The 25,559-nt window shown below is 41.7% G+C and overlaps 1 protein-coding gene across 1 annotated transcript in view; it reads left to right on the top strand.

Moving 5' to 3' along the window:
• The window catches only part of LOC115464717, a 362,726-nt gene that overhangs the window by 44,596 nt on the left and 292,571 nt on the right, over positions 1 to 25,559 (top strand). Inside the window, 3 exon segments of the mRNA XM_030195078.1 lie at positions 8,571 to 8,899; positions 19,362 to 20,153; positions 23,298 to 23,525. Coding sequence (XP_030050938.1) covers positions 8,571 to 8,899; positions 19,362 to 20,153; positions 23,298 to 23,525 — 1,349 coding nt within the window.

The raw sequence follows: 25,559 nt of genomic DNA, 5'->3' as shown, positions 1-25,559 counted from the left end.
TCTCAATTCCCCAAAAGAAAATACAGCCCTGGCTCTTCTTAGCTTCATTATCCAATAACTACACCAAAAACTATTGAATGAAAAAGTGCCCCAAGAAACATTATAATTGACTTTCAAAAATGGAGGAAAAGACATCAGAACTGTCTGTGGACTTTTATCTATTGTTAGAAGTTATATTCTGAACCGTCAAAAATGATCATTGGTCAAAAAACCTCCATATTCTTATGGGCTTCTTAGCTTTGGCCATAACTGAGCAGCCTCTTCCCTTTCAGGGTAAGTTCTCTCACTCTGACCCTCCCATTGCTGCTGTATCAACTTTCAAAATACTCCAGCAAAAACTTACTATATCCAAAACAAAAATACAAAGGAATATTTAAACAGTTATCTCCATAGCTTCTTCCATGTTGTGGCTCTCAGGTGTTTCAAGTTCCCCTGAGCTGGTTCATTCCACCTCCATGACTGTGGCTCTTTCCTCTGGCTGGAAGTTTGTTAACTCTCATTCCATGGGCTCTGCCTCCTCCTCTTCCTGCTTAAAGTCCCGCCCCTCTACTTCTACCCCTCTCTTCAGCTGTGGGACAGGATTTGGTTTTAGAGGCTCCTCCTTCCTCTGAAGGGTATGTCTAAGTTTTAGGATGCTAACCCCTTCTCTCTTCAGCCTATGTGTGTTAATACTAAAGGTTCTAGCAGTGATTTTATCCTGAACTTCCTCACACTATGTACCAGTGGCATAGCCAGACAGCAAATTTTGGGTAAGCCTGAGCCCAAAGTGGGTGGCCACAACTTTTTCTTGGCCCCGCCCTACCCCCAACTCAAAATATAAATTGCACTTTCTCTGAAGGTGACCAGAATTCCCTTTTACCAAGCTTGGCAGGCAGCAGCAATGTCCCTAAGCCACTGGCAGCCATGCACATTTAGTTGTCGGTGGCTCAAGGATACTGTCGTCAACTACAGAGCTTGGGAGAAGGGAGTTCTGGCCATCTTTGGATAAATTCCACAGCTGGGGATGCTTTGAGATCTCCACCAGCTGTACAGCAAGGGTCAGGACCAATGTTAGACGTACTAAAGCCCAGGTCAGGAAATAAAGGAGGGCCCCCTCCCTGAACCCCTCTTCTTTGCCTCTTCTCCAATTTCCCCACCTGCCATTACTATCACCCCAGAAAGGGTACAGGAGTGCACATTATGTGGCAACAATATTAAAATGCTTACTAACACACTATGAATCAATTTATTGCATTAACATATGTAATTTTTGTTTAATTTTTAAAGACAACAAGGTATCATGTATGGCTCTAAAATGAACTATTGGATATTCTATAGCTCACAGCTATTCTGGGTCCAAAGCTCTCAAATTATCATTTGCATCCAATGTCTTATTTTATCTTTTACATAAAAATGCACTTTTGTAACAAGCTCTCAAATTATCATTTGCAGCCAATGTCTTATTTTATCTTTTACATAAAAATGCACTTCTGTAACAAGCTTTTTTTTTTTTTTAAAAAGACAACAAAACAATGATTAGTTCATTAGTCTGAGAATGCAGATTACAGAACTGTAGAGACTTGGATCAACATAAAAATATAGAACAAGGGATCACAAATTTAAATATAAAACTATTTAGACAAAAATTATGCTGTGAACCCCAAGAAGTTAAACTTAGCATATACTACAACACTGGAAAAAGGAAAAACAGAAATGCATTTCCTTTTCTACTGAATACAATACAAAGACATTTACTATGCACATTTCCCAAAGCTAACATATTCCATTTAAAGCATTCTGACATATTGTTCATTTCTTTTTAGCTCTGTCCTCTTTTTTTTTTTCGTTTCTGCTCTCTGTCAACTCAAATTTCACCCTCTATCACCCTTCTCCTCCTTTTTACGTTTCAGCCACCTATCAAATTTCTCTCTTCTCACCCACTAGCTCTCCCATTACCCATCTCAAACCTTCTCCAGCCCTCCATTCTCTTTCATTTTTAATCTAATCCTTATTACCATATTTCTATATAATCACTATCCTCTCATTCATTTCTTTGCCACCTCCTCCTGGCCTCCCCCACATGGTTTCACCATCCCCTCCACCCCTTTAGCCCAGCAGCTGCTCCCTCTTTCTCCCCTCTCCACTCTTGTAGCCTGACATCTACGTGTCCTTTCTCCCTTCCCTCCTACTCATTTTCTCATTTCTCCAGCATTTCTCCCTCTCTCTTCCTTCACTTCCACTCTCTGACATCTCTCCATCACTCACTTCTGCTCCTGGATCCAACATCTCCCTCTTTCTCCCCACTCCACCTCCAGTGTATCTCTCCCTCTCCTCTCACCCTTAAGTCCAACATGTCTCCCATACATGCAGCATCTCTCACATCCATTTCACTATCCCTCCCCTCCACCCTTATGTCCAACAATTATCCCCTCCCTATCCCATCCCATGTCCAACAATTCTCCCTCTAACACCATCCCCCCATGCAGCATCTCTTCTTCCCTACCCCACAACTCTCCTTTTATGAATGGGTACCCAGCAACATGGAGGGGAGCAAGATGGGCTCCTGCTGTCCTGCATCTTCCTCCCTTAAGCATCGGCAGCGATTCCAACATGCTGCTTTCTGCTAAGCCGGAAGCCTCCTTCTGCATGCCCGCATCCCACCAGCACCTTGTCAGAAACAGGAGGTTGTGATAGGGGGGTGCAGAACATGGCAGAAAGGAGGCTTCTGTCTTAGCAGTAGGCAGCGTGTAGGAATTCCTGCCGCTACTGTGGAACCTATTTGTGCAAGAATGATGCTTAAGGGAGGGAGATGCAGGGCTATGGGAGACCAGCCTACTCCCCTCCATGATGTTAAAGGAGCCCACCCATGTTGGATTATTTGTAGTAAATAATTAGCAGATTTTAGTACACACAGCTTCAGCTTTAGAAATGTTAATTTCTTTCTTCATCTCTCTCTCATTCACCCCTGAATAATTCACTGCTGAGTCACTTTAAAGTTGAAGTAACAAAACATCTGTTTACTCACAGTTTGTAGTTAGATTATAATCAGACAGGCTTATATATACATATTACTATACATTTGTCTTATCAGCTCCTTCCATGTGCTTAGATGGTAATGGATGCTCACACCACCATAGATCCTCTCAGGTTAGGAGAGATCATGAGCTCCATGTGCTGCATGTGCTGTGTCTAACCCCCACAGGAAGTTGCATAGCTGTGTGACCTCTCTAAGTAATTCACATCAGAGGTCACAGAGTAATCACAGAGAAATAATAGGTGACAGGCAATGCATGTAAAAATACAATTACATTCCAACAAACCCCTTCTCATGCATAACTGTCATGCAATTATTTATTCATACAAAGTCCAAGCTTTATACGCAGATTCACAAAATGTTCTCTGGGTAACGGTTTGGTCATGATGTCAGCTGTCATCTCACTGGTGTGACAATAGTGTAGACTGATGACCCCTTCTTTTGCCAACTCTCGCACGTTGTGGTATTTCGTTGCGATGTGCTTGGTGCGTGACTGAACCTTGTCATTCTGTGACAGTCGGATGCAGCTCTGATTATCTTCCATTATCTGGATTGGTCTCTTTTCATCTATTCCAAAATCCAGCAAAAGTTTTTTCAATCCACATCAGTTCTCTGCACGCTTCCGATACGGCCACGTATTCAGCTTCTGTAGAAGACAAACTCACAATACTTTGTTTATGACTGGCCCATGAAATTTGTACATTTCCATACATAAACACATATCCACTTGTGGATTTATAATCAGAATGATCCCCTGCCCAATCTGAATCACAGTAACATATTAGTTTTGGATTACTATTGGCTGAAATCTTTAATTTACAATCAATGGTACCCTTTAAATACCTTACCATCCTTTTAACTGCAGTCCAATCTGATTTGGTAGGTGAGCTGACCCTTCTGCTCAAAATTCCTACTGCATTTGCTATATCAGCCCTGTATGTGGTAGCTAGATATAAAAGCTTACCTATGGCTGATCTATATTGGATGTTATCTGGTAAAGGTTCTCTTACTGTTTCATCCTTCAGAAAATCAGTGATCATGGGAGTGCTTACAACTTGGGCATCTTGCATACCTAAACTTTCAATAAGCTCATTTATTTTCTGCTTCTGGCTTAGAAGATAAGAACCATCATTTTGTTTCTCAATTTCTATACCAAGATAGTATGACACATTACCAAGTTCTTTTATCTCAACATTGTGGTTTAAACACTTTACAATGTCCTTGTACTCTTGCTCACTTTCGCTTGCAATGAGCAGATCATCAACAAAAGCTAAAATGTATGCATATTGTCCATTTCTGCATCTAGTGTACAAGCATTTATCTGCTTCACCTTGCTTAAATCCTAAATTTGTCAATATTTCATGCAATTTTTCATTCCAACATTTTGCACTTTGCTTTAATCCATAAAGACCTTTGTTTAATTTACACACTAGCTGTCTTTGTTTTGTATTTATGAAACCTGTTGGCTGTTCCATGTACAAGTCTTCAGTTATATCTCCGTGAAGAAACGCTGTTTTCACATCAATGTGGTTGACTTGCATGCCTTTTGAGACTGCAATGCTCAGAAGTGTTCTTATTGTCGTGTGTTTCACTACAGGTGCAAACACTTCATCAAAATCTTCTCCATATTTTTGAAGATATCCCTTTGCCACTAATCTGGCTTTATACCTTTCCACTTTTCCTTGTGCATTCCTTTTTAACTTGAATACCCATTTGCATCCTATAGCTTTCTTGCCAGGAGGTAATTTTGTAAGAATCCAAGTATTATTTTTATCCAATGCATCAATTTCTTCTTGTGCAGCTTTATGCCATTCAGCAGCTTCTTCTGCTGGCATTTTCTCAATCTCATCCCATGTTAAGGGCTCTTGAGCTTCTGCTGACTTTGTTAGGTAAGACAGTCTTGGGGGTGGAACACCTTTGTTTTCCCTGGATGAGCGTCTGACAACAGGTTGGTCTGACCTTTCCGCATCCTCTAAATCTGAGAGTCCTTCTCCAATTGATTCCCCTTCTCCAACTGTACTGTCTTCTTCAATGATCCTTTCTGTGTCTGCTTCCTCTGCCTGTTCCTCGTTAGATACAGATGAGTTGCTTTCAGACATCTGCCTTGGTATGGCATTTATATACACTGGCATGTCTATTATGGTTCTAGTTTCATATTCTGGATGATAAGGCTCATCTGGGATAATCCAGCCTTTATCAACCCTTTTGTTTTCATCAAAATATGTAACATGTCTTATGCCAACAATCCCAGTTTTCAGATTCAAAATTCTATATCCTTTGTGTCCTGGAGCATAGCCAACTAAAATGCCCCTTTCTGTTGTGGAATCCAGCTTATGCCTTCTTTGCTTTGGTACATGAGCATATGCTGTACTTCCAAATGTTCTTATGTGTGACAGGTTTGGCTTCCTACCATGCCATGTCTCATGTGGTGTGCGCTCAGCGCCTTTAGTTGGCATTCTGTTTTGTAGGTACACTGCTGTGAGAATGGCTTCCCCCCATAGTCTTTTAGGGAGATTGCTATCTGACAGCATACATCTGGTCATTTCCACAAGTGACCTAAATTTTCTCTCTGCAACAGAATTTTGTTCTGGTGTATAAGCTACTGTTGTGATATGCTGAATGCCTTCTTGTTCTAGAAATGTGCGCATGCTTTGTGAAGTGAACTCACCACCATTGTCGGTCTGAAGAACCTTTGGTTTTCTTTCAAATTTATTGCTCACCATGGCTACGTATTTCTTCAGCATGTCTGTGACTTGACTTTTCTCTTTCAGCAAATAGGCCACACAATATCTAGAGAAATCATCCAAGAATATTAGCACAAATCTGTTATTTCCCAATGATGGGATATTAAACGGTCCACATAAGTCACTGTGTATTAAGTCCAGCACTTTATTACTCCTATTTCCTGTGTATGCAGGAAATGAGGGTCTCACACCTTTTTGAGTAACACAGTCTATGCATTTCTCAATTTTACTAGCATCTGCACTTATCTGAATGCCGGTGGCCAGTTGCTTACTGTAAAGATCCTGGATCACCTTAGAATCACGATGTCCCAGGCGGCGGTGCCAGATTTCCAGACTACATTTACCATTATTCTTCCTTACTTGCGCCATATGTGAGGCTTCACCTGAAATGCTCAGTTTATAAACATCATTATGCATAAAAGCTTCAGCATACACTTCATCATTTTTAGAGATTGTGCACTTACTGTTTTCAAAATGAATCGCAAATCCCTTCTTATCTAATGTAGATACACTAAGCATATTACAAACTGCTTGGGGAATATACAAGACATCACTTACAGGAATTTCTTTAACTTCATTAGACACTTTGCATTTTAAGAATCCAATACCTTTTGCTTGGATCTTAGCAGTCCCTGCGTTTGCAGTTTTAAGAATACCTTCCTCTGGACACATTTCCTGAAAGAAATTCTTACAATTGGTTAAATGGCATGTGCTACCCGAATCCAAAATCCAAGTACTTTCATTTGAATTATTATTTACCATAGTCAAAGATTTTTCTGCCATTAGAAAGCCCTTGTGTTTATCTTTGTCCTTCATACATTTCCTGGTTTGAAAATTCTTTAGTTCCATTGGCTTAGGTGAGCTAGAGGGAGTGTTTTGTGTTTCCTTACACCATTTAGATACATGTCCCTCCTTTCCACATGAATAGCAAATCAGCTTGCCCTTGGGTGGAGTTTTCCCATAGCTCCGCCTTCCTCTGTTCTTTGCCAAGAAATTTGTTTCATTTCTCTCTGACTTGCTCTGAGAACACATCTCCTCAGAATCATTTATTATGCATTCCTGCCTTAGTTTTGATGTTGTCTGTTCAAAAGATTGCCCTTCAATGGCCTCATTTACAGACCTAAAAACATCAAACTTCTTTGATAGTGAGGTAAAAAGAAATGCTCTTTTCAATGCATCACACATGGGAATTCCAGAAAGTTCTAACTTTTGAAATGAAGACATAAGATGCATAATGTGATCATTACATTTACTTTTATCCCTTAATTTGGTTTCATTCAACTCTGCTAACCAAATTGGTTGCTGCTTTGCATATGTAGTTGCATACATAGTTCTCAGTTTATATAAAATGTCCTTTGGTGTATCTTTTCCCTCCACTAATATGGCTTGTTTCTCTGAGAGAGCTTCCAAAAGCATGCACTTCACATAATAGTTTGCATTGTCCCATTCAGCCATATTTTCAGCTGTTCTGTCTTGGTCTAAGCATATATTTAATCCTTTTGCTCGAAGGAGACATATGAATCTTAGTTCCCACTGCTGATAATTAAACTCAGTTAATTTAGGCACCTTGAGAGAATAGAACAATGGTGAATTTCTTCCCTCAGCCATTTTCTTAGCCTTCTGTCTGCTGTGTGGGGGGAGAGAGAGACAGACTGAATCTTTCCTTTAAAACTTAAGAGAAAAATGTGGCCTTTTTTTCTGCCTGGTAATATTTCTCTTCTTTTTCAATTCCTGGCCCTGGGCCCATAACCCTTTTGTTGGATTATTTGTAGTAAATAATTAGCAGATTTTAGTACACACAGCTTCAGCTTTAGAAATGTTAATTTCTTTCTTCATCTCTCTCTCATTCACCCCTGAATAATTCACTGCTGAGTCACTTTAAAGTTGAAGTAACAAAACATCTGTTTACTCACAGTTTGTAGTTAGATTATAATCAGACAGGCTTATATATACATATTACTATACATTTGTCTTATCAGCTCCTTCCATGTGCTTAGATGGTAATGGATGCTCACACCACCATAGATCCTCTCAGGTTAGGAGAGATCATGAGCTCCATGTGCTCCATGTGCTGCATGTGCTGTGTCTAACCCCCACAGGAAGTTGCATAGCTGTGTGACCTCTCTAAGTAATTCACATCAGAGGTCACAGAGTAATCACAGAGAAATAATAGGTGACAGGCAATGCATGTAAAAATACAATTACATTCCAACAACCCAGACCCACCTGTGGCTATGCACCTGCTATGTACAGGTTCTGTTTTATAGAATTGCTCCTATAGTGGTGATATTCAAGCAGAGCCTAATTATAATAGATTTAAGGTTCTTTTAAAGACACATTTCTTTAAATTGGCCTTCAGTTTGTAGCCTGGAGTATGGGAGTTCTTGTCTGTTTAAACTGATTCATATTTTGTGCAATGTTAATACTTAGTAGCGTTATATAGTATGCAGATGTGATTGAGTAACTCTATGTTGAGTGTGGGTTTGGTCTTTGCTTTCTTTTCCTCATTAATTTTAAATGGAAAAAGTTTTGTTAACCGCTCTGATCTAGAAAGGTGAGTGGTATATCATGTTTTTGAATAAAGATAAAGGTATTCAACCTGTATATTGATAGCCTGTTTCATTTAAGTTTATCCCTAAAACTCTAGGGTTAATGGCTGGCAGCCTGAGATTAATCTGTATATTTAGTGTTACTGCCTATCCATATAGCAGTGTTTATTATATTTATTTTTTCAAACTCTGCAGCTGGCTTTTAAGAACACACACTGACCATTGGTTTGAAAATAGTTCCACAGCTTTCTTTCTATCTTTCAGTGAGTGATTACTTGTCTGATCTTCATTGTCCTTACAGTTACCAGGAGGAAAACTATTTCGACTACCTGGCCTTTGTTTTTGCAGTGGAGGAGATTAACAACAGCTCAGAGCTCTTACCCAACATCACACTAGGGTTTCATCTTTATGAATCTTACCTCAATCCATTCCTTATGTTTGGGGATGCGATGAGTATATTTACCGGTATGAACACTTGGGTTCCTAATTATCGCTGCAAAACATCTGGCACTCTGGCCGCTATCATTGAAGGCCTTCAATCAGAGGCATCAAGTCAGATGTCCAGTATGTTCAGGATGTACCACTATCCACAGGTAAGGAGACTGTTCTGTTTGGATTTAATGTATAATCCATTAAGAAAGAGTGAAAGATGGGGAAGGCTGTGATGCACCAGTTTAAATTAAAAACACCATTCGGGAGAAGAAAGTGTGGCTAATTGTATTTAGGTCTTATTTTCAGTGCTTATGTTTGGCTTACCAAGGGGTCTTTTTACTAAGCTGCGTTACAAAGTGGTGTTAGTATTCCCTTGAATGGGTTTTTTTTCTATGTGCAAAGGACATTTTTACTACAGCCGTAAAAATGGCCGTTTTCTAATTTTTGCATTAATGGTCATTATTTTATTTATTTTCTATATTTATAACCTGTTTTGCATCCAACATGTTAATGTTGCCATTAGTGTGCAACTTCAAAATATCATAAGGCTCTTTTCTTGCTACTTCACACAATGTCTAAACCCAATATGCAAGAATAAATTGTATTGGTTAAATGTAAAGTAAGCTTAAATAAAGGAGGAAAAAGATCTCAGAAACTCAATAAATGCTACATTTAGCTTGCAGTATACAAGATATTGCTTTACCAATTGAGTATCTTCACAGGTCTTTAAAAATCTCCTTTATAGTCTCTTTTCAATTTCCCTAATTTCCTTGTTGCCATAATTCGGACTAATATTCAACACTTAACTGGCATTCTGATATAGCTTGTTCGCTCAACAGAGCACTGCTGTTTCGCAAAGGCTTTTTCAAGAGCGATAGTCACTTCTTTGCCAGTCAATCCTACAAGCAACCAAATATACCATTATATAGCACAACAGCAAAGTAATAACTTTTTAAACTTTTCCTAAAATGATATCAAACCCATCTTCAATGTAGTCCTAATCATTAAAATTATTAAACTATCTGACTTACTGCCAGTTAGTACTTTCACATGGTTCCGATCGCTGAACTGATTGCAAATTGGTGCTTCCACACATTTGAAAGGACGCCATCAGTCATTCGCCTTATCAAAATATAAGTGATGTCATCTAATTGAACTTCACATTTACATTTATAGGGACCATGTCCTTTATCGTAGCTTATAGTTGGTGATAACTATATTTAAAAGTTTCCAATCTAAATGAATATTCAGTCCTGTTAGAATAACTGACTTTAATATGCAAATCCAACGTTGTTCTTTCTGTAGCAGAAACTTACCCCTGTACCCCTCCCCCTCTTATTGAATCCTCTACTTTGTCTATTACAAAACATCTGAGATCATTGAATTTATGTAGCATATTCAAACAATGAGTCAGCATTAGGTGCCTCCAATCTGGAGTTCTTTAAACAGGATTTGTGTTCATTCATCAGTAAAAGCATAAATTTTGCATGTTTCACACCGATAATGACCTTTATTCAATTGTAAATCTTTAATTATGTCCATATTGAAGGAATGTTGTAAATGTTCCTTCAGGTTTTTCCCTCTGGTAAATGCCATACGCAAGTTATATTCCTGAAAGTAAGGGTAAACTTGCACGATTCTTCAGTGTCTACGTATAATCTGGGCTGCTGTAGATATGTCACGGTTGTGCCCATGTTTCGTGCTATCCTTCCTCTCGCAACCTGGTGGCTGCAATGGACTGTCTGGTTATTGTCACCCGTTCCAGATTTCAGCCTAGTCTGGTCCGGATCTTCCAGACTGCCAGACTTGCTCTTTTTGTTTGAACCTACACAGCACCCATAGTTTCCTGGTGATTGCTGCAGCTAAGCCTCAGCTGCTGCTGGGCTTATTAGCCAGTTTGAAACCTTTCTGCTTTGCCTTTGCATCGCCTTAGGCCCTGGTAGGTTGGTGCTTGTTGCAGTGGAGGAGTGGCCTAGTGGTTAGGGTGGTGGACTTTGGTCCTGGGGAACTGAGGAACTGAGTTCAATTCCCACTTCAGGCACAGGCAGCTCCTTGTGACTCTGGGCAAGTCACTTAACCCTCCATTGCCCCAGGTACAAATAAGCACCTGTATACAGTATGTAAACCGCATTGAGCCTGCCATGAGTGGGAAAGCGCGGGGTACAAATGTAACAACAACAACAACTTCTGCCTAGTCTAGTTTTATTGTCTGAGATTCTTGCCTGATTCTAGTCCAGTCTTTGTGTAGTTTAGCTTGTTCTGTATTGCTTGTTCCCAGTCTTGTTTCTTGTTGGTTTTTCTGTGTTTAGTCTCTGTTTGTCTGTGTTCCCTATTTTAGTGGCTGCTTGCAGCTTTCAGTTCCTGTCCTTTTGCTTTGTGTTGTATTGTCTGTGAGTCCTAGCCCCGTTTCCTACCTTTTCCCCATGGTCTTTCCTTTCCTCTCTGACCCTCAGTCCCTGTGCTGCCTAGCTGTTATCAAGTCCTGCCCTGTCCTATAAGTCCTGCCGGCCGCCAGCAGCCAGGGGCTCAACTCCTGGTGAACGGTGGCCATGTGCAGGTGAAGCTTAACTCTGTATCTGAGTTCTGCCTTGCCTCCGGTGTGGGGTGGTTTTGCCCCCTAGTCCTAGTATTTTTGGAAAGCGTAAACAGACGCTTCACATCTACTCGTTCAACTCCACTCATTATTTTATAGACCTCTATCATATCTCCCCTCAGCCATCTTTTCTCTAAGCTGAAGAGCCCCAGCCACTTTATCCTTTCCTCATAGGGATGTCGTCCCATCCCCTTTATCATTGTCAATCGCTCTTCAATGTTCCGTTTCTATTTCCACTATATCTTTTTTTAGATGTGGTGACCAGAATTGCACAAAATATTCGAGATGTGGTTTCATCATGGAGCGATACAAAGGCATTATAATGTCTTCATTTTTGTTTTCCATTCCTTTCCAGATAATACTTAACATTCTATTTGCTTTCTTAACAGAGGGTTTCAATGTATTGTCAACAATGACGCCTAGATCCCTTTCCTGAATGGTGACTCCTAATGTTGAACCTTGTATTGCGTAGCTATAGTTCAGATTCCTCTTTCCCACATACATCACTTTGCACTTGCTCACATTAAACGTCAACTGCCATTTGGATGCCCATTCTCATAAGGTCCTTTTGCAATTTTTTACAATCCTAAACCGCTTTGAATGTAGTTGCAAAAACCTCAGAAAGGCGGTATATCAAGTCCAATTTCCCTTTCCCCTTTCCCCCTCTTGCGATTTAACAACTTTGAATAACTTTGTGTTGTCAGCAAATTTAATTACCTCACTAGTTACTCCCATCTCTAGATCATTTATAAAAATGTTAAAAAGCAGCGGTCCCAGCACAGACCACTGGGGAACCCCACTATCTACCCTTCTCCATTGAGAATACTGACCATTTAACCCTACTCTCTGTTTTCTATCTTTTAACCAGTTTTTAATCTCCTATCCAATGACTCTCCAATTTCCTCTGGAGTCTTTCATGAGGGTCTTTGTCGATTGCCTTTTGAAAATCCAGATACACAATGTCAACCGGTTCACCTTTATCCACATGTTTGTTCACCACTTCAAAAAAATGTAGTATATTGGTGAGACAAGATTTCCCTCCACTAAATCCAGGTTGGCTTTGTCTCATTAATCCATGCTTTTGAATATGCTCTGTAATTTTGTTCATTATAAAAGCACCAATGTCAGGCTGCTAGGAGTATTCTATAACCCCCCTAAGCATAATCACTTAGACTTAGGCACGGTTTATAGTTTACAGTTAGGCGGAAACTTTTTTGGCGCCAATTTTCAGGCGCCATATAATTTCACACATTGATTATTGCAATTCATTGTTTGTGGGGTTAAATCTTTACAGTTTAAAAAGACTCCAGTGTGTTCAAAATGCAGCTGTTTGACTTTTGAAGAATTTAGGTTTACAAACAGGTGAATTTTCGAAAGAGAAGGACGTCCATCTTCCAACAAATCATCATAATCGAAAGCCGATTTTGGGCGTCCTCAACTGCTTTTCGTCGCGAGGACGACCAAAGTTCACGGGGGGGGGGGGGGGGGGGGGTTGTCAGCACCGTACCGAAGGAGGGACTGGGGCGTGATTAAGAGATGGGCATCCTCAGCCAATAATGGAAAAAAGAAGGGCTTCCCTGACAAGCATTTGGTCGACTTTGGTCCCTTTATTTTCATGACCAAGCCTTGAAAAAATGCCCGAACTGACCAGATGACCACCGGAGGGAATCGGGGATCACCTCCCCTTACACCCCCAGTGGTCACCAACCCCCTCCCACCCCAACAAAAAAAATGTACAAAAAACATTTTTTCCAGCCTCTATGCCAGCCTCAAATGTCATACCCAGCTCCATCACAGCAGTATGCAGGCCCCTGGAGCAATTTTTAGTGGGTGCAGTACACTTCAGGCAGGCAGACCCAGGCCCATCCCCCCTACCTCTTATACTTGTGGTGGTAAATGTTGAGCCCTCCACCCCCCCCCCCCAAAAACCCACTGTGCCCACATGTAGGTGCCCCCCTTCACCCATAAGGGCTATGGTAGTGGTGTACAGTTGTGGGGAGTGGGTTTGGGGGTTTTGGGGGGTTCAGCACAGAAACTGGAGAGTCATGGGATTGGAGGTAGGGTATTACTATGGATTAAGAACTGGTTGAAAAATAAGAAGCAAAGAGTAGGGTTGAATGGTCAGTATTCTAAGTGGAAAAGGGTAGTTAGTGGGGTCCCGCAGGGGTCTGTGCTGGGACCGCTGTTTTTAACATATTTATAAATGACCTAGAGATGGGAGTAACTAGTGAGGTAATTAAATTCGTAGATGACACAAAGTTATTCAGGGTCATCAAGTCGCAGGAGGAGTGTGAAAGATTACAGGAGGACCTCGCGAGACTGGGGGATTGGGCGTCCAAGTGGCAGATGAAGTTCAATGTTGACAAGTGCAAAGTGATGCATGTGGGTAAGAGGAACCCGAATTACAGCTATGTCATGCAAGGTTCCGCGTTAGGAGTCACAGACCTAGAAAGGGATCTGGAATTCATCATTGATAAGACGTTAAAAACTTCTGCTCAGGGTGCTGCGGCAGCTAAAAAAGCGCACAGAATGTTGAGTATTATTAGGAAAGGGATGGAAAACAAACATGAGGATGTTATAATGCCATTGTATCGCTCCATGGTGCAACCGCATCTCGAGTATTGTGTCCAATTCTGGTCACCGCATCTCAAAAAAGATATAAAGGAATTAGAGAAGGTGCAGAGAAGGGCGACGAAAATGATAAAGGGAATGAAACAACTTCCCTATGAGGAAAGGCTGAGAAGTTTAGGGCTCTTCAGCTTGGAGAAAAGGCGGCTGAGGGGTGACATTATAGAAGTCTACAAGATAATGAGCGGATTAGAGCGGACAGATGTGAAGCGTTTGTTTACACTTTCAAACAACAACAAAACCAGGGGACACAAGATGAAGCTAGAATATGGTAGATTTAAAACAAATAGGAGAAAGTTTTTCTTTGCTCAGCATGTAGTTAGACTCTGGAACTCGTTGCCGGAGAATGTAGTGACAGCAGCTGGCCTTACAGAATTTAAAGGGGGTTTGGACAGATTCCTGAGGGAAAAAAGTCCATTGAACATTATTAATTTTTTTTTTTTTGGGGGGGGGGGGGGGGTTGTCGGGTTCTTGAAGCCTGGATTGGCCACTGTCAGAGACAGGATGCTGGGCTTGATGGACCCTTGGTCTTTTCCCAGTATGGCGGTACTTATGTAAGGGAAGGGAGCTATGGACTTGGGAGCAATTTAGGAAGTTCACTGCAGTGCCCCCTAGGGTGCCCGGTTAGTGTCCTGGCATGTGAGGGGGGCCAGTGCACTACGAATGCTGGCTCCTCCCATGACCAAATGCCTTGGATTTGGTCGTTTTTGAGATGGGTGTCCTCGATTTCCATTATCGGTGAAAACCGAGGTCACCCATCTCTAAGGTTGGCGATCTCAACATTTAGGTCGACCATCTCTAAGGTCGACCTAAATGTTGAGATTTGGCCGTCACTGACCGTAGTATCAAAACAAAAGATGGATGCCCATCTTGTTTCGATAATACGGGTTTCCCCGCCCCTTCGCAGAGCCGTCCTTAGAGGTGGGCGCCCTTAGAGATGGGTGTCCCCGTTCGATTATGCCCCTCAAAATCATATCTCACCTATTCTTTATTCTTTGCATTGGCTTCCAATTAAAAGGCATTGCATTTTCAAAATACTTGTGTCAGTGTCTAAAGTGTTTCATGGTATGGCACCAAGATATGTTTCTGATAAGCTGCCAACTTATACTCCTAAGCGATCATGATGTTCTGAAAGTAAGAGGCATTTTCTTTTAGCTCCTGCCAGATCATTTCAGTAATGTGCTCACTCTCAAGCTTACTCTTATTTTATGACCTGGTTGTGCAACAAGGTTCCTCCCTCTGTGATATCTACTAAAGATCCTTAAGGATTTCATAAGGCATTTAAAACTTACTTGTTTTAATCTATCAATTTGATTAGTTGAAATGGAAATTGTTGGCTGGAACCATTGTTTAATGTAATTTAGTTTATGTTGTACTGTTTTATTATATTACTAGGAAAAAAGGCCCGTTTCAGACACAAATGAAACGGGCGCTAGCAAGGTTTTCCTCGGAGTGTGTATGTTTTACATTGTGTGCGAGAGTGAGTGTGTGATAAAGAGTGAATGTGTGAGTGTGTGACAGACAGAGTGAGACTGGGTGGGAGTGTGTCTGTGTGAGAGAGAGTGTGTGTGTAAGAATAAGAGTGTGTGTCAGGGCCTCCCTCCCTTTCAGTCCCAGGGTTTTTCTCCCCTCCCCCCCCCCGTCCCTGTCAGTTCGAGGTTGGCCGTTCCCCCCTCCCAGTTCTAGGGTGGCCGTCCCCCCTGCTTCCCCCCCTCCCAGTTCCAGGGTGGCCCTCCGTACCTCCCTCCCCCTCCCAGTTCCGTCCCCCCTCCCAATTCCAGGGTCGTAGCCCTCCCTCCCTCCCACCCACCCAGTTCCAGGGTCTCCATCCCCCTTCTCCTCTCCCTACCAGTTCTAGGGCGACCCTCCCTCCCTCCGTCGGGCGCTGAGAGCCAGCGTTGTGTAGCAGCAAAAGTTACTTTTGAAACAGAGTTCTTTTTTGAAAGGTTTTTTTTTTAGTCCGAGTGTTGAAAGATGCCGTGTGAAGTTCAGTGAAGCAACAGTCAGCTTCCGAACAATGGAGGAGGTGTCGTGTCGTGATTATCCACCCTTGACATCATAACGTTTTGACGCGAGGGCGGGGCCCGCCCTCGACATCATCACGTTGTGACGCGAGGGCGGGGCAGAGACAGATGGCCAGAAACAGAAGTCTACACCATGACGCATCCACGAACCCTGGTCCCTACACTGAAGCCACGGAGTGAGCTTCAGAATGTTGGAGTTGCGAATTATGTCGGGGGTGGGCGGGGCACCCTACGAACACTACAGGGGGCCGGGGGGGGGGGGGCTTCAGTCTGGCACGGAGTGAGCTTCATAGGTGGGAATTATTTATATAGATGAATGTTATTCTGTAACCTGTTCATGGCGCTGTCAGGACAATGGGCTAAATAATGGAATGAATGAATGAATAAATAAATAATAGTAAAAAGACCCCTTAATATGTTGCAAATAAACATATTCAGATATATGCTTAATTCTGAAATGAAAATTACAAAAGTCATGCAAATAACTTGGAGACAGCCATTGTACCAAAATTTAAAAAGGAGAAAAAACAATGTGAATAACAATCAGGCATGGAAAACAATCATTATAACCTGAATAATATTTATTTTTTTTATTTTTATTACATTTGTACCCAGCGCTTTCCCACTCATGGCAGGCTCAATGCGGCTTACATGGGGCAATGGAGGGTTAAGTGACTTACTCAGAGTCACAAGGAGCTGCCTATGCCTAAAGTGGGAATTTAACTCAGTTCCTCAGTTCCCCAGGACCAAAGTCCACCACTCTAACCACTAGGCCACTCCTCTTATGAGCAAACAAATTTATAACCTCTATTTTACAAAGCTGAGCTAGCGCAGCTTTGTAAAAAGGGGCCTAAGAAACTAAACTTTCTAGTTTTCTAACAAAAAAGTTTCCAGGTGCATGGGGTCAAGAAAACAAAAGAATTATTCTCAAGTGTTAGCAAGCACTTGCAGGGAAATTTTACAAAGAAGGATACCCCTACCAATAAACCCTGGGCTTGAGCTGAAGAAGACTCAACTGTGTGAGCCTGGAAACCTCTGGGAATATCCTAATAGTCTGCCCAAAGAAAGGAACATTCTTCTTTGAAAAATAAGCTTTCACAATTAAAAAATGTATGTTCCTCTTTCTGGAAAGATACCGACAAAGTAGCTCTTTCAGTAATAGGTTCCTGAGAAGACTCAAGAAATCTAGAAAAATCTAATCTATCTGGAGATTGGATAATGTTTAGAGCTCCTTCCTTATTAGACACCTTAGAACTTCTATGCAACTAATATAGATGACTAACTGCAACTCTCAACTGTAAGACCTCCTTCAAATAAATTTTAAGAAGTTATAAGGGAGCCAAAAAATGTGTAACAGCAACATTTAAAAAACTCAAATTTCAGGCCCTAGACATATTCTCCAAAGGCTCCATTCATAAATGAATGGCTAGACAATCCTTGGTAATTACAGAAACAGCTGATTGAGTAGAAGTCATCTGAGATTCCATCTTGTCTAACTGTTGTTTAAATATTTTCAGTCTAGACTCTTGGTGATTCAATTTTGCAACAGTTTCTTCTGTAAACTTTGCAAAGGAAGACACATTTTCCTGCAGGGATTTCTCCATTCTGTGAATTGCTATCAGCAAATCTTTTAGCGAAACTTCCTGCCGATTGATCTCAACAGAGGAAACAGGAGTAGACTCAATAAAAGAAACTGATGAAGATACCATAACCTGGGCAGTCTGTCCAATCTCCCTACCAGGAATTGAGAGAGGGAAGTCCTTGCGGGGTCAAACCTGTAAGGTCTGCAGCATCCCGTTTTCTAAGAATGCTGTCTGACTCTGACAAAACAGCAGCTTATGGGGGTGGGATTCGGTCTCCAGAAGAAATGGAGATGTTGGGAGAAGAAGGCAAAGTCACAGGCATTAATGGTAAAGCTGGTATTGCAACTCAAACATGCTGGTCCATAGGTCCCTTTCCATTGCCTAATGGAGGGGAGCAGAGTGACATGCTCCTCGTTCCTCACGGGCTCCGAAATGTATACAATGGGGCAAGACCTGCCCCTTTAGCCATGTCCCTTTGTGCATGCACCAACCGGCACATGCCATGGGCCACGGGCTGCAGCAAGAATTCTGAGATATACCCAAGATGCAGGACACACTGGGGCAAGCTGGAACAGGCATTCACCTCGATGCCTGATGTCAGAAGGCAGTGGATAAAGTAGTCTCACAGGTTCTCCTTAGTTTAGGTTCCTAACATTTTAACCTATTTTAGTGAAATCTAGGGGTTAATTATCGAAAGAGAAAAACATTTAAAAAGTGTCATAAAGCAGCATTTTGGGTGAAAATCTTCTCATATCTACATCAGTATTTTCAAAACCTGTTTTGCAGACTTTTATCTATGCAATTTGTCTGCAGTGCTTCCATATCACAAGGGGGCATATCAGGGGCATTTCAGAGACAGGCTTTGGGCAGACTAAGGGAATGCCTAACACCTGAATGTTTTACAGCCTTAATGGAACAAAAACATCCAGGGCAAAACTCTAAAAGCATTGGACTAGACCTATTGTTAGAACAAATAAGGCACAAAAAGGTGCCCTAAATGGCTAGATGACCACTGGAGGGAATCCGGGAATGACCCTATCCACCCCCACCCCCAAAATGTGAATAAAAATATTACTTACCAGCCTCTATGACAGCCTCAGATGTTATAGCCAGGTCCATTAGAGCAGCATGTAGGTCCCCAGACTAGTGTGGTGGTGGTTTCAGTGCACTGTAGACAGGTAAACCCAGGCCCATATCTCCCTTTACCTGTTACACTTGTGGTGGAAACTGTGAGCCCTCCTAAACTGACCAGAAACCCCTCTTCATCAATAAGGGCTACTGTAGTGGTGTACAGTTGGGGGTAGTGGATTTTGGGTGGGTTTTAGAGGGCTCAGCAGACAAAATACATGAGATGTGTACTTGGGAGCATTTAATGGCTTGATTTGTTATGTTTTTCAATTGCTTTTTTTTTGTTGTTTTCAAAAGTGGCCTAAAAAGATAAATGCAGAAAGCACACAACCTTGTTACAAATTGAATTCTTTTTATTAAGAAAAGGTAAGACATTTTTCTTTTTTGAAAATGATCATATTTCCTATTCAGATTTGAGAGTTTCAGTGCAAAACGAAGCCTGACTTAGACACCATATCAAAAATTCCCCTCCACGAATCCTAAGTTTTCTACGGAAAAAGCACCTAAATGAAGGTTTACAGAAATTATCTAAGGTGTAATCTCACAGTGACAAAGATGATGATATTCTTACTGTACATCGCCTTAAATGAATTCTTTCAAAAAGGTGGTAAATAAATCCTAATAAATAAATATTATTATTATTATTATTATATATTTTTTGGAACAGATCAGTTTTATGTCGCAGAGTCTTCTAATGAGTGACACAGTAAAGTTTCCTTTTTTGTACCGGACTGTCCCTAGTGAACTGCAAGTCTGTGCTGGGATTGTCAGGTTACTGAAGCATTTTGGCTGGATCTGGGTTGGTATCATTGCAACTGATGATGAAAGCAGCCTGAGGGCGATTCAAATCCTGAGAGAAGGGATTGAGCAAAATGGTGGCTGCATTGCATTCATAGAAACCTTCAGTCATACACAGAGCAATTTTATGCCAGAGAAAAAATCTGAAATAGAAAAGAAGATAAACATGCCGTCAATTAAAGTGATTATTTTCTATACTAAGGCAGAGGATATGAGCGGTGCACCCCAGCCTCATTGGTTCCCTGGCAAGGTCTTTATCACGAAAGCTGAACTGAATTTGTACTTGAAACATGGAGGAACAGGTGATATGAGCAACAGCACCTTATCATTTGCAATTGTAAGGAATAAGATCCCAAACTTTGAAAAATTTATCCAGGAGGTGAACTTTACCCTGTTTTCAAATGATGAAGTTACTAATAAGTGGTGGACAGGCCTATGTGACAGCCAGTGTCCGAAATACATCAAAAGATCCTGCAGTTCTGATGTAAATTTGTCACATATTCTACCCTGTAACATCGACTACTTTGGGAAGAGCAATAGTGTATATAACGCTGTGTACGCCCTGGCACACGCACTGCATGACATGCTCATGTCTGGCTCCAGAAACAACACCACAAGGAGTACAGAAATGTGGAAATTATCAGATTATTTGCCATGGAAGGTAGCATCATTTGTTTTGTTGTGTTGTTCAGAAGATAGAGAAAGTGAGACAAAGCAAAATGTGAAAGGAAAGACTTTGAGGAAAATGAGGCCGGGTGCACTGGAAACTCTATGATCCCAGAGAGAGGCTGAATCCCCACAATCACAGAATGTTTTTCATGATAAGATCCTTCAGAAGAATAGCTAAATAAGGGGGTCTTTTACTAAGGTATGCTCACGTTTTTAGCACGTGCTAAAAATTAGAGACACCAATGCATTCCTATGGGTGTCTCTAATGTTTAGCGTGTGCCCAATTTTAGCACACCTTAGTAAAAGACCCCCTAAGTTGGGAAAGCATAGAAAGCATAATTAGTGTAATTCTTTTCAACTTTTCAACACATATATCCTTTCATTTTATAAAAAATCTCTAAAAAGGAGTGTGCAAATTTGGGCATGTGCCCAATTTTGCACATGCATTTTAATTGAATAAAGATCTAATTAACACCATCAATTGGCTTTTTAAGAAACAATTATTGGCTCTAATTAGGTCCAATTAACATGTCCATGCGTACATTTAGGCATGGGATCCACACCCAAATTTTACACATGGGTGAGAAAAGAGCGTGTGGAAATTGGAGGGTCATGGGCGGATCAGGGCAGATCGAGAATGTGACTTTTAGTTACGTGCATAATTATAGAATAAGGGAGCTCCATGACCCAATAAAAGCACAGACATTTGCACCACATTTTCATTGGTGCAAATGGCCGTGCCTAGATGAAGGAATGATCCCAGGGCTGTCGGTCGGGCTGCTGCGGTCGGGAAGAAGGAACCATCGGAGAGCTACCTGCTGCGTTGCACCGGCATGCATTTCGGGGGGCATTGCCCCCCTCGCCCCCCAAACTACGCCCATGCTTCTCGATGTAAGGAGAGAGGCAGCATAGGAGATGTTTGGTGGAGGGGGGAAGTTCGGGGGGGGGGGGGTTAGTTAGAGTTGTATTATAGAGGCGTTGGCTTTGTTTTTTATAGTCTTATGGTTTTCATCATGTATGGTTGTTTATGAAACTTTAATAACAATGATGTTGAAAAACAATACCACCAACACAAATCTCCCATGGTGAAAACCCTTCATAGAAAACTTTTAAAGAGAGGTACTTCATCATTTAAGTTTAACTCCTCTGCTTGCCGACCAGTGATGTCATGGGGGGTTTTCACCATGAGAGATTGTGTTGGGGTATTATTAAGAGAACATTTTTAATTATAATACCATAGGAACTTAATGTTTCTTTGTTTGGATCTCTTTCAAGGGGTTGGTCCTTGAAACAGCAACAGTGAAACATGTGCCATGTCGGACTGTTTGCCCCTGAGCCAACAAATTTGACACAGCTAAATTAAACATGAAAGCAGTATTAAAGCAGTATTAGAAGTTTTTGAAAAAAATATAAAGAGACCAATGACGAATAGAGTGCATGATTCTTGAAGCTGTAACAAAGTTTATCTTTCAGCTCTGAGATGCACTACTGAGGTCTGTTTATTACCTAACATTGAGTTTGAAATAGAAAAATGGATTTGGATTCTGGTATACATTTTAGATATCTACATTGTTAACACTGGAGTTGGGATTATTATTGCCATATTGTGGACAGTAAGATCTATTTGTATACAGTGTGAAAGATCCGTCCCTCCTCCAGGGGTTCTCAGGATCCTGTCTCTTCTTTTGGAGACTCCAGCTATGGGCCAAGCTTCATGCCCGGCCCCATAACCCACTGTAATCCACAGGGCATGACTCGGGTAACCAATAATTCCAAAAGAAAAACCAGCAAGTTTTTATTTCACTGGTGCTCACAGTCCAGCAGTTCAAAATAAAACAGGGACAAAAACACAGCCCCCACTGTTTTTCCTCTTCAATGGAATCAGCACAGCAGGGCAAAAAGAAACATAAACCCCACTGCTTCCAGAACTCAGTTCGTTCCCCTTAACCAGTCCTACAGCTTAGTGCTTCCCCCCCACTGGGGGGGGGGGGGGGGGGGGGGGAGAGTGTCTGCAGGCTACAGCTCACAAACAAAAGGCAAAACCACTGCTATACGTTTTCCCCAGGTGCAATGGCAAACAGTTCAAAAAAAACATCTTCCTTTGTCTTTGAGTAGTCCACCCAAGAAAAAAACAATAATCCCTCCCAAAACAACACAATCTTCAGTCTAAGTAGTTCTGCAGCACACAGTTCAAAACAGCTTGAACTCTCTGGGGAGATACAAGGGCCCCACCCTTTCTGGGTCACACTTTCACTATCACTGACCCTTCTCCCGCATGACCCTTTTCTTCCCCCTTTCGGTCCAGCTGCCATACCAAGAAGTCACCTGCTTCATCAGCTTTTTCCCCAATGATTGAGCCCATGCTGCTATGTCCATGGGTTCCTCCAGGCTCTCCCCCTTCTCTCTCTCTCCAGCCTCTTGCCACTCCATGGGTTCCTCGTCCCACCCTTTTCTCAGCTGTTCCTCCTCCTCCTGATTAACCCCAGGGGACACCTGCCTTGCCTTGTCACGGTTCTCCCCTGGAGGATGCTGGGGAGGATAGTTTCTATACCAGGGTTTTCCCCGGGGCTGATGGGTATTGTAGTTCTTTTCCAGCCTCCATTTTTCAGTGGGAAGAAACCCTTTTCTTTTCTCCCTCTGCGGACGTAGCACAGGCAAGGCTCTGTTCTGTCTCCCTTTCCTCTGGACCCGCTTCACTTCTTTTTCTTCCACTTCCATTTTATCCCCCCCTCGTCCTCCTCTTCACAACAGTGAAAGCAGTATATGCAAATCAATCTCATGCATATTCATTGTGGAAATCTTGAAAACCCAACTGGGTTGTGGACCTCGGGGACTGGGTTGCTCTCCTCTGTGTTAAATATTAATAACATTTCCAGTTGTCAACTTCAGCATGCAGCACTACTTGACACAAACCATATCCTATGAAGATACCGCTAGGTGTCTTATGCTCTTGGAAAGGATCCAATACCTAGAGATCTACATCCAGTCTCTAAAATCTGGTAGACTGTGTACACCATTACATAATAATAATAATAATAATAATAATAATAATAATAAAATAAAGTTGAACAGAAATATGTTTGAACTTGGCAGTTAACGTGATAGATAAGTTCACTATTGAAATTCTAATTTTTAGCTTCACCATTATCTGAAGAACATCCACTTTAAGAACAATCTGGATGAAGAGATCTTTTTTAATGAGAACAGAGACCTGAACACTGGCTACAATATTATAAATGTAGTCTATCTACCCAATGGAGTTGTGCACCGTGAAATTGTTGGAAGTTATAATCCTTATGCTTCCCAAGGGCAGGATTTCATCATCAATGAGAAGGCAATCGCATGGGACAGTGCATTCACCCAGGTCAGATTTAAGAATCATTAGAGAATGCGGGAAGGCCTGGGCCATGTTGTGTCATGTACGTTGTTAACTGCAGCTGTGTAACTAGATTATCACAATTTTACACGATGCAAAAATAATAGAGCAGTAGACATTGCAAATAGGTTTTGAATTGATAAAGGCATGAATATTTATGTTCAGAGAAAGCTGAGAATAAGAACAATTCTGGAAAAGGATATTAGAAAGGATCAAAAAGAAACAAGGTTAGACAGGAAAAAGCCAGTTTTCAAACTGATTTAGTTTTCTGAGTAAAGATATTTAAATAGACCAAAGTCTATGAAACTTGTATCAGATAAATATGTAAATTTACCCATTTAATCTTCAATTAGCTGGTTAAATTCCAGTCAGTTCATTGGGTGTGATTGAGTTAGATGATCACATTGTCAGAGCAAGATTTTTAACTTAAACAATCAGGCCTAGATTCTGTAACAGCAATCCTAAATATAGACAGATTACCTTCTATCAGGACTGCATGGGCTGAGAGGAGCAGTGTCTAGCTGCACCCCTTCTCTCTCTCTACAACCTAACCATCCTGCCCTGGACTGCTTCGTGCAGCATTCCCAACCCTATCCAAACATTCCCCCTCCCCACTTAACAGTGACTCCCACCCAACCTTACCTGACCCCCCCCCACCCTCCACTACTATTAAAAAAAAATCCCTGGTGGTATAGTTGCTTCAGTCCTCTCTTCCCTCCTTCTCACCTCCTACCTCTTCAAATGCAAATTTCCTGGTAGTGTAGTAGTCCTTCTATCCCCCAGTCCCAAAAAAATCCATGGTAGTCTAGCAGGACCCCCACCCACTCCAAGCCTAGTCCCCCAACCCCATACTTTGCACAAGCCAGGAAAAATTCCCACTCGCTCCTACCTATGGATGATATCATCTGCAAAACGGTGGTGCCCTGCCTCGTGCGGTGCATCCTGTAATGGCCTGAATACCATATACAGGTGTTTCCCTTGGATGCCTCATGTGGGATGAGATATCACCAGTTTGCAGATGGCACTTGGAGACATGAGCAAGTGGACATCACTCCTGCCTTATTCCAGGTATAGGGTTTGGAGGATATGCTTGGCTTTTGTTGAGACTTGGTGGAAAAAGGAGGGGACTACTAGACTACCAGGAAATTTGTGTATGGCGGTAGGAGGGAGACAAGGGGGCCAGGGGAGAGTCACTGGACCACAAGGGCATTTTTTTCAATGCTAGAAATAGGAAAGGAGCCAGGGGGCCGGGGACCACTATACCACCAGGATGTATTTTTTATTATGAAGAGAAGGAAGTCAGATATGTGAGAGCAGGGTCAGTTCTGCTAGACACCAGGAATATAATTGGTGGTGTGGTAAGAGGTATTGGATTGGGGGTAAGTAGGTGATTAATGTCACAGTATGCTTTAAATGTCAACTTTCCTGTCAGTGCTTGAGCCAATCCACTAAGAAGGAATCAACCACATAAAGTGGAGGAACACAGTAGCAGAGGTAACCAAAACAGAGTAGGGTAGAATGGTAGGCATTTCCAATAATACAAGGGAGACCAGATGATCCTTATACATAATGTTTATTCGAAGTACACCAAAAAGACTCAACATGGCACTGTGTTTCAGTGCTGGAGTGCCTGCCTCAGGACTCTGAGATGAAGGTGTATATATTCCAAATGAACAGTGAAAAATCAGTGTTCCAAAAACTCATCTACAACTTCATGTAGTACTTCGAATAAGCATTGTGAATAAGGATCATCAGGTCTCCCTTGTATTATTAGAAGTGCCTACCCTTCTACCCCACTCCATTTTCGTTACGTAGATGAGTTTTGTATGGCTCTATCCAAATAAGCACATAAGCACTGCCACGCTGGGCAAAGACCAAAGGTCCATCAAGCCCAGCACTCTGTCTCCGACAGCGGCCAATCCAGGCCACAAGAACCTGGCAAAAAACCCCAAATTTAATAACAATCAATGGACTTTTCCTTCAGAAATCTGTCCAGACCCCTTTAAACTCAGCAAGGCCAGC

Source organism: Microcaecilia unicolor, chromosome 3 (genome assembly GCF_901765095.1).
Source record: "Microcaecilia unicolor chromosome 3, aMicUni1.1, whole genome shotgun sequence".
Classification (NCBI taxonomy): Eukaryota; Metazoa; Chordata; class Amphibia; order Gymnophiona; family Siphonopidae; genus Microcaecilia; species Microcaecilia unicolor.
This window is presented reverse-complemented; position numbering and strand designations above follow the sequence as displayed.